Consider the following 8,907-nt stretch of genomic DNA (forward strand, 5'->3'; position numbering starts at 1 on the left):
CTCTGAATCCTGTGCTTCCTAGACGTTCTCAAGTCTCTGTTTTTTCAGTGTTTTCCCTGAGAAAAGGGGGCTTTCTTAGAGGTTGGGAGTGGGAATTGAGGTTGACAAGCCACGCTGTGAACCTATCAGGCTGACTGGCAGCCCTGAAGATAAAAGGGTGGTCTCTGGAGGAAGGTGGGCTTGGGTCCGCTGTGACGCTGTTCTTCCCTAGCGGTGCAAGCGGGAGCAAGTTTCCTGACCTGAGTGGTTCCCCCTGTGGTGATGGTCAGTTAGGTAACGTGTATAATGTCCGGAGTACCAGTTCTTTTACATGGAAACACTACATAAACGTGAACTGCTGCTACTATATTGATCTGGACTTCTTCATGATAAGAGAGGGTACATTGGGAGGTAGACCCCCTACCATACTTATCTACCAAAGGCCACCAGAGCCCCCAGCAGACCCTCCAGCGCAGACCTGCACTCTGTGAACAATCAGCATTTTAATTGGGCCCCCCTGTGGCACTGTCCCCTGCTTCCTCTGAGGTTCTTAAGCCGTGGGCTCGGACTCGATACAAGCACGTGAAATGGGGGTGGCCCCAGTTGCTTAGAATCTGGATCTTCACCTTGGGAAAGGCAGTTGGGGGGTCATTCTGGAGAAACAAATGAATCATGCTAAGGGCTGCTTCCCTTCCAATCTTCCCTCACTGTCCTGCTCCCTCCCTCCGCACCCTCACCCCCAAAGACAAACACACCTGTAGGTGGAAAGTCTGAATCTCTGATTTCTCCACGTTGAAGGTGAATTTCCCCAAGAAAACTTCAGTCTCGTCATCAGCCTGGAGGCCCTGGTAGGTGAAGAGTGAATGGAGAAAAGTGAGGCGCAGGGAGAAGCAACTTTGTTGAGGACCTACTACCCTGTTTCCCTGAAAATAAGACATCCCCTGAAAATAAGACCTTGTGCAATTTTTTTTCAAGCTTAGAAATGTAAGGCCTCCCCTGAAAATAAGACCTAGCGCGTCTTCAGGAGCAAAAATTAATATAAGACGCTGTCTTATTTTGGGGGAAACAAGGTAAATTGTTGTACGTGGAAATAGAATCACAAGAAATTTTTGATGGAATTCAGAGTTTGGCTGGTTATGCTGATGTTTGTGATGACATGACTACAGTATATTAATAAATTGATTTTTTTTTCAAAAATAAATGTGAATTCTTGTTCATGGAAAAATAAGACATCCCCTGAAAATAAGACCTAGCCTGTCTTTAGTAGCAAAAATTAATGTAAGGCACTGTCTTATTTTCGGGGAAACACGGTATGTATGTAATTCAATAGCTGTATGCTTTTTTTTTTTAAGGATAGGATAGTGTAGTGTGGAATGTGGGCTCAAAGAAACCAGGCTGCACATTTCAGTCTGGCCAATTGTTAGCTGTGCGACCTAGAGCAAGTAAGGTCCTGTTTTGAACTTTACTTTTCTCATCTGTTAAGGGGAGATAATCCAGGTAAAGTACTCAGCACAGAGGTAGCGCTGCTCAGTGAACCGTAACTAATATTTGGATGTGGTTACAGGTATTAATAATCTATGGCAGCCCTGACAGGCGGGTGGTGGTATCTCCATTTTACAGATGCGCAAACGAAGACTCAGTGGCACCAGTTTTCATGAGTGCCCGGTGCTTTCTAAGCAAAATCCCCCACCTCCTTGACCCCAATCCCACTCACATAGACTGCGAAATCGCGGGGGGCACTGTTTGCCTCCCCCGTGTGCGTCACGCTGGGAGGCGGATGCTGCAGGGTGATGTCGCTCAGCTGCACACGGCCCGGCAGCCGAATCACCACTTGGCCCTGGTCGCCCTCAAAAGCCCAGCAATTCCCGGGAAACACATCTGGCTGCAAGTGGAAGGAGAATCCATCAGAACCAGTTGACCGAGCGACTAGGTCCTTGCCCAGTGTGGGCATGGATTCACATTGGCCCCGCCCACAGCTCGACCCCATCTGCCCCGCGGCGCAGTCCTTCACCTCCAGCTCTCGCCTCTCCAGACTCCTCCCAAGACCCTAGGCCTAGTTCCTAGCATTGCCGGGTTTCTCCAGCAGAGCCATAGCTCAGCCAACCCAGGCCCCGCCTCCAGCCGGGCGCGTTCCCCACCCAATAGGGCCACACCCTCGGCTCAGCGAGGTCACAACTCCAGGGAGCTATTGGATTCTTTTCCAAGCTTCCCGCTCCAGGTTTCGCTCGGAGATCCAGGTTCCAGGCCCACCTCCAAAATAACTGTAGGGGGCCGCGCGTAGTTCCAGAAGCTGAAGCGATTCCAGAAGTAGGCAGTGTTCGCGTCCTCGTAGTCCTGGGATGTCTTCTCTAGGTCGATGGACGCTCCTGGACCAGGGGAGAAGCAACCACTCAGGGACTCCCAGGTTTGACCGACAGCCGGGTCCGGGTCTGTATGAGGTCGCATTCCTTAGGCCGGTCAGGTGTTTAGGTCTGTCTGTGTCAATGTCTGCGTCTCTTTCCGTGTCTGTCCCAGTGTCTCTAGTCTGGGTCTTACCCACGGAGCTCAGCGCATAGTCGGGTTTGCGCACAAAGTCCTCATTCAACCTCTGGAATACGAGCTTGGCCACTCTCTGAAAAGAGGGAGGACGGGACTTGCAGTTTGGTTTTATGGAAGGACACAGTTGTCTAGAATGGATTTTGTGGCCCTGAGAGAAATCCCAAGGTCAGGGCTCTGGGGCAGGGCTTTTAGGTTCAGGAGCCAGGGAGCAAGGTCTCGAAAGCGTTGTGGGACTCCGGCGGGCGGAGCTCCTGAGCTCCCCTGGGTGCCGGCTGGGACAGCGGCTTACAGTGCAGGGTGAGCCGCGACTTACCTCGCTGTTGGCTGCGCGAACGCTGGACACCTCCTTGTGGAGTTGATCCAGCTCAGCCTGGAGCTGCTGCAACTGCTGCCGCTGGGTGCGCACGCGCTCGTGGTACTGGCTGCAGGCGGGAGGTTGACACAGTGTTGTTGTCTCCCTGTCCCCGGTACACTCCCCGTAAGCCCCTCCACAGGAGCACCTTTGAGCCCTCCAATTCCACATCCCATGTGCCATCTTTCACCTTAGAGTCAGCATCTCAGGCTCCTATTAGAGGGAGGAAAGGATAAAAATACAGAGCTGCTTAACTCCCACTCACCTCCTTGTCCCATCTGCCTTCCTTTGAGGACTGCCACCTCTCTTCCCGACCTTCCAGCACCCCTCAGAAATCCTCAAGCACCTCTGGGCCCAAGCTCAGAAGTCTCCTATTTATATCCAGCCCTTTCAGCACTGCCCCCTCCTCTCAGGAGCCCAGGGGACATATAGCAACCTCCAGTTTTATAACCTCCCCACCATCCGCCCAGGGACAATCTCCCAGACTCACATTCTCCAAAGGAGGGGCCAGGTACAGGAGACCCCACCAAAGTACTGGAGAAAGAAGGGAGTGGTCTCAGGGAAAAGGATCTCCCTGGCATAAAGTACAGTGAGGGCTAAGAGGCTTGAGGGGTTTACAGTCTGATGGGGGACTGCTGTGCTCTGACAAGGATTGGAGAAAGCTGAAGGGGCAGACTGAGCTGAAGGACAGGGGACAAAATGCGCCTGGTTTGGCTCCAAAGCATCCAGGGCTGCATCCCCAAGGAATTCACCACCCCCTCACCTGTCAAAAAGAGGCTCAGCAGTGACACAGCCGTGGACAGGAAGCGGATGGAACAGACCTCCCTGAAGAATTGGAGGGAGGCTGAGGCCCCCGGGACTCTCATGAACCCCACAGACCCCACCCCAGGCTCCTAGACCTAGCAGCTCCTTGTGGACACATCTCAGCCAGGTTTGAATCTGCTCAAGCCCCAGCCAGTCTGGCCTTGCTCCCCACCTCCTCCAAAGAGCAGCCCCTGGGACTCCCCCTTTCCTCCGTCTGACCTGTACACACTGACCAGCACGTCTCCTAGCGCGGATAAACCCACGCTCAGCACCTGGAAGAGTAAGCCTGAGGAGAGGAGAGGGGACTCAGAGACGGGACTGTGGCTTAGAGATGGGTACCAATGAAGAGAGGTGGGCTAGGAGAATTAGCAGGGGCAAAGAGAGCAAGTTTAGGGCCAGAGAAGGGGCTGTAGACTCAGGCTTGGGCTGAGAACGGAGAACAGGGGTCTCAGAGAGGAGAAGTGGAATTCAGGGAGGGAAGCTGAAGGGTTAGAGGGGATCTGCGCTAGCCTGGCCCATACTCAGGAAGGTCTTGAGTGCTCGCGGGGACTGTATCTCCTGCCTCAGATCCAGGGTCGAGAGAAGGTTGAACTGCTCCTCAGAGACAACGGGAGAGCCAGCCGGTTCTGCGGGAGCCCAAGGGCTCCATTGGGGCCTTGGGCACCGCAGGCCCACACTGTCCCCAGGAGCCGGCCTCAGGTTCCCCAGCCCAGAAGCCGGACAGCCTCTCACACAGGTTTTGATCCTACCGCGCCCCTCAGGGATGCTCACTCAACGTATTGCTCCCACCCCCGAATGGAAGCCCGGTCCCCAATCTAAAGGTCTTGGTTTAGCCCAGGTCCCAAGTAAGACATGCTAACACCGAAGCCACATCTCGCTAGTGGTGCCCAATCACAAGATTTTCTTCTCCCTTCCCAGGATCGTCCATCACACAACGTCTGTGCCTCCATTCATCTCCCTATCGGCCCCGCCCCTTAGGAGATGCCCAGATTTTGTTTCATCGCCATTCTGTGCCTAGCCCCGCCCCTCACGCCCCGCTCCCTCCCTCGGCTTACCCGGGTTCGACCCCGCCCGCACCCGAGGCCCCGCCCCTCACGGTTGCCGCGCCACCGGCGGTCGGCCCACTGCGGCTCCGCTGCGCCGGCTTCGGCCGAGAGCTTCCAGCCCACGTGGCTCCTCCCGGCACTGCTGAGCTCAAGACGGGCTCGCCGCAGCTCGAGCCCTGGTCTCTTCTGTCCTTGGGCTCCCCAGGCACCGGCCCACCTGACCGGTGGCCGCTGCTGTCCCCCGTGGTGGTGCTCACTGAGCTGTTGCTGTTGTCGCTGTAGAAGTTGGGCGTATGGTTGTGCGGGGATGCGGCCGAGCCCGGGCGGGGGCTCCGCCGCATCCTGACTCTTCTGGTCGGGTCCCTCACGGACGCCAAAGCCGCCGCCAAGGTCCTCGGCCCTCCCTCTGCCGCTGCGCACCGCCGGGACCCCACGGAGCCTGCGTGCAGCCGGCGAGCCCCGCGGCCGGACCCAACCTTCTCCTCAGTTTCTGAATCTGGCTGCTGACGTCATAGAGGAGACCAAGGTCTCCGCGGAACGCCCATACCAAATGTCACAGAGTTAGTCATGACGTCACTGGGAGCCATGGCAGTCTCATTTCCCATGTTAACGCAAGCAATGACATCACAGCACTTCCCAGAACACCTTGCTAAAACTGCACTTGGCTTAAAAGAATTTCTATCCTCTTACATCCTCTGGCACTTTAGATAAGCCTAGCATGTGATAGATCCTCAAATATTTGTGAATGAATGAATGCTAAGAAGGGGCAAGGGTTCACAGGCCACTTCTAAGATTTTATTTTTATTGATTTTTACAAAGAGAGGAGAGAGAGAGGTTGGGGTGGGGTAAGAAGTATCAACTCAGTTGTTTCATTTTAGTTGTTTGTTAATTGCTTGTCGTTTGTGCCTTGACCAGGCAAGCCCAGGGTTTTGAAGTGCCTTGACCAGGCCACCTCAGCGTTTCAGGTCAACCCTCTATTCACTGTGCCACCACAGGCCAGGCCTTTTTTTTTTTTTTTTTTGCCAGGCCATTTCTAATAAACATTTGGTCTTTTTTGCTCTGTAAATACTTCAGGCCCCTCTTCTCATCCTAGTTATTGGGCCTGAGAACTCTGATGCGAGGATCTGTGGGTCCTCTGTTCACCAGGGGGTCTGTGGGGTGAGAATTCAGTACCCACCAATTATACCCCCACTCAACCAACAGTCTGAGTTGCGGAGAATGGAATGGGGAATGACATATGGTCACAGTTAAGAGACTAGAGGATCATGCACTCCAGCATACCAGTGCAATAGGGTTCCCAGGCACACCCTGAGATTCTACATCAGTATTTCTGGAGTGGGTGAAAGAATGAGGTTTTTTTTGTTTTGTTTTGTTTTTGGTATTTTTCTGAAGCTGGAAACGGAGAGGCAGTCTGACTCCCACATGCGCCCGACCGGGATCCACCTGGCACGCCCACCAGGGGGCGATGCTCTGCCCATCCGGGGCGTGGTTCTGTTGCGACCAGAGCCACTCTAGCGCCTGAGGCAAAGGCCATAGAGCCATCCCCAGCGCCTGGGCCATCTTTGTTCCAATGGAGCCTTGGCTGCGGGAGGGGAAGAGAGAGACAGAGAGGAAGGAGGGGGGAGGGGTGGAGAAGCAGATGGGTGCTTCTCCTGTGTGCCCTGGTTGGGAATCGAACCTGGGACTTCTGCACGCCAGGCCGATGCTCTACCACTGAGCCAAACGGCCAGGGCCAAGAATGAGTATTTTTAACAACCACATATGCGAACCTAATTAAGAACCACACTGTAAAAAGCAATTCAGTGCATCCTGTGCACATTGCACAGCTAGACAGGTCCAGAGAGGGAAAGGACATTTCTAAAATGGGTGATTAAGATTAGAATTCTAAAGCTTAGTACTCTTTTCACCACATCTCATCTTCTTTGGAATGGTAAAAAGTGGAAGTGGCAGTTCTTAGAGGCATTGAGGCCCAGGGAGAAACTGCCAGCCTGTGTTCCAGCCCAGAGAGGAGGTGCCTGCATTAGGTTCCAAAGGAGTCAATACCTTGCTTAATTAGATACCCCAGGGCTCAGGGAGGGAAGGAAGGAAGGGAAAGGCCAAGGCACTGCAAGCTAAGAATTCTGGTCCTTCCTCTGCCTTCCTTTGGCTCTCAGTGTCCCCACCTGTGAAATGGAGAGGTGAAACTCTCCCCCAGCATCTAGGAGTCTTGAGGTCTAATTTGGACCTTGTTTAGAAACAGAACAATCCATGCTTTTGTCTGGTGTTTTATAGACCTGCAAACATATTTGAGTACTTAACACCTGGGAAATATGAACAGGGCTTTCTAGCCCTACTGTTAAGAAGGAGACGTTGAAACATAAGAAGGGACCATGTCTGGCTCAAGGCTACACAGCAAGGCCCAGCCCTTCTGATGGCCTAATCTTATCTGCTGTGGCCGTGAAATACATTCCTTACATGCAGGCCAAACTGAACAAATCAGAGGTCCAGGGACAGGCCCTGCATTCCTCCCCATTGCCTGGATGTCCATCTCTGCTCAACTTCTGTCCTCAAAATCCATGTTAAGATAGTTTTAAATTGATTTTAGAGAGAAAGGAAGGGGAGAGGAGAGCAAGTGAGAGAGAGAGAGAAACATCAATTTGTTGTTTCACTTATTTACACATTTATTGGTTACTTCTTGTATGTATCCTAAATGGTGATGGAACTATAACCTTGGCATATTGGGACAATGCTCTAACCAACTGAGCTACCCAGCAAGGGCTCTCAAAGCCTATTTTCTTTTTTCTTCTTCTTCTTTTTGTGTATTTTTCCGAAGCCAGAAACGGGGAGGCAGTCAGACAGACTCCCGCATGCGCCTGACCGGGATCCACCCGGCATGCCCACCAGGGGGTGATGCTCTGCCCATCCAGGGCGTTGCTCTGCTGCGACCAGAGCCACTCTAGCGCCTGAGGCAGAGGCCACCAAGCCATCCTTAGCACCAGGGCCAACCTTGCTCCAATGGAGCCTTGGCTGCAGGAGGGGAAGAGAGAGACAGAGAGGAAGGAGAGGGGGAGGGGTGGAGAAGCAGATGGGTGCTTCTCCTGTGTGCCCTGGCCGGGAATCGAACCAGGGACTCCTGCATGCCAGGTCAATGCTACACCACTGAGCCAACCGGCCAGGGTTCAAAGCCTATTTTCAATGCTCCCTCCTCTTGGAAGCCTCCTGGCCTCTGTCCTCTGAGCAATCCAGCTTGACTTGTTCCTGTTCTGATGAAGATTGCAGTCTTTCTAGGTTTTGGGGTTGAAGGCACAAAACTATTAGAAGACAGAGATCACATCTGTTTTACCTTTGTCTGCTCCCCCTCCCCCTCAGTATGTCATAGTACAAGTCCTGCACATAGAAGGCGCTGTTAACTAGAATGATTGAGTAGATGGCCATGAAATACACTCAGCGCATACTTATTGTCACCCATGGGTTCAGACCACAAGATACAGTACATTCATTCCTTCATACATTCAGTAATAGTACTACATCTGTTTTAAAGGTTATTAAACTAGGAGTTCTTTGTCCAGAAAACATGCACATGTGCTCAATATATTACAGATAATTTTAAAGGTTTGCTGACTCCCTGGAGCCCATCTCTGGTCCCACTAGTAAACCCCAAGTTAAGGATCTCTGGCTTCTGGTTAAGAAGTATTTTGAACACCTGGTATGTATATGCTAGGGACACACTTAATCACTCATGAATTCAATAATGTGTGGAGTGCCTACAGTACTAATGCTGGGGGCTACAAGATTCATTTATTAACCCACACATTTATTCAGCAAGTGTTTTGAGAGTCTGCAGTGCAACCAGACCCTGAGCTGGGCATTGAGGACAGGGAGGGAAACAAGGAACAATATGAGGCCCCACGCCGTTAAGGCCTCATAGGCTAGTTGGACCAAACTAGGGTGCAATCCTCTCCCCTTGCCTCCATCCCCACCTGGTCCCAGGTCCCACCACACCAGAATGCAGGATGGAGGCTGAAGCTGGTGCAGGCAGGGAGGGCTGAGCTGACCGCAGGGACCTTACACCCATCTCTCTCCCAGTCCTCCCACTCCTTCCCCACCTATGACCCCCAGGCCAGCTGTCTGTGTGTTTGACTAAAGGGCAGGGATGGCTGAACCTGCTGGGTGAGTCCAGTGACTCAGAGGCGATTCAGGAGTGCGGGC

The 8,907-nt window shown here is 52.8% G+C and overlaps 1 protein-coding gene across 1 annotated transcript; it reads right to left on the reverse strand.

Annotated features, from left to right (window-relative positions):
• Window positions 1-456: 456 nt before the first annotated feature.
• On the reverse strand, window positions 457-5,060 carry SPAG4 (sperm associated antigen 4). The gene is made up of 12 exons (XM_066235720.1): window positions 4,751-5,060; window positions 4,195-4,299; window positions 3,893-3,959; window positions 3,633-3,694; window positions 3,360-3,403; window positions 3,060-3,082; window positions 2,831-2,939; window positions 2,515-2,590; window positions 2,230-2,345; window positions 1,694-1,861; window positions 735-824; window positions 457-632 (listed from the first exon to the last, which is right to left on the reverse strand). The coding sequence occupies exons 1-12, from the start codon at window positions 5,058-5,060 to the stop codon at window positions 483-485; spliced, it is 1,320 nt and encodes a 439-aa protein (XP_066091817.1). The 3' UTR covers window positions 457-482.
• Between the last annotated feature and the right edge of the window lie 3,847 nt (window positions 5,061-8,907).

The sequence above is a fragment of the Saccopteryx bilineata genome, chromosome 6 (assembly GCF_036850765.1).
Source record: "Saccopteryx bilineata isolate mSacBil1 chromosome 6, mSacBil1_pri_phased_curated, whole genome shotgun sequence".
NCBI classification, from domain to species: domain Eukaryota; kingdom Metazoa; phylum Chordata; class Mammalia; order Chiroptera; family Emballonuridae; genus Saccopteryx; species Saccopteryx bilineata.

Excerpts from the sequence above, each read along its gene's own strand:
- SPAG4 (XM_066235720.1), bottom strand. The coding sequence starts at position 5,060 with ATGCGGCGGAGCCCCCGCCCGGGCTCGGCCGCATCCCCGCACAACCAT. Across the intron at positions 3,695-3,892 it reads GTGCTGGTCAGTGTGTACAG|GGAGGTCTGTTCCATCCGCT; the intron begins GTCAGACGGAGG and ends CCAATTCTTCAG. Across the intron at positions 2,346-2,514 it reads CTATGCGCTGAGCTCCGTGG|GAGCGTCCATCGACCTAGAG; the intron begins GTAAGACCCAGA and ends CCCCTGGTCCAG.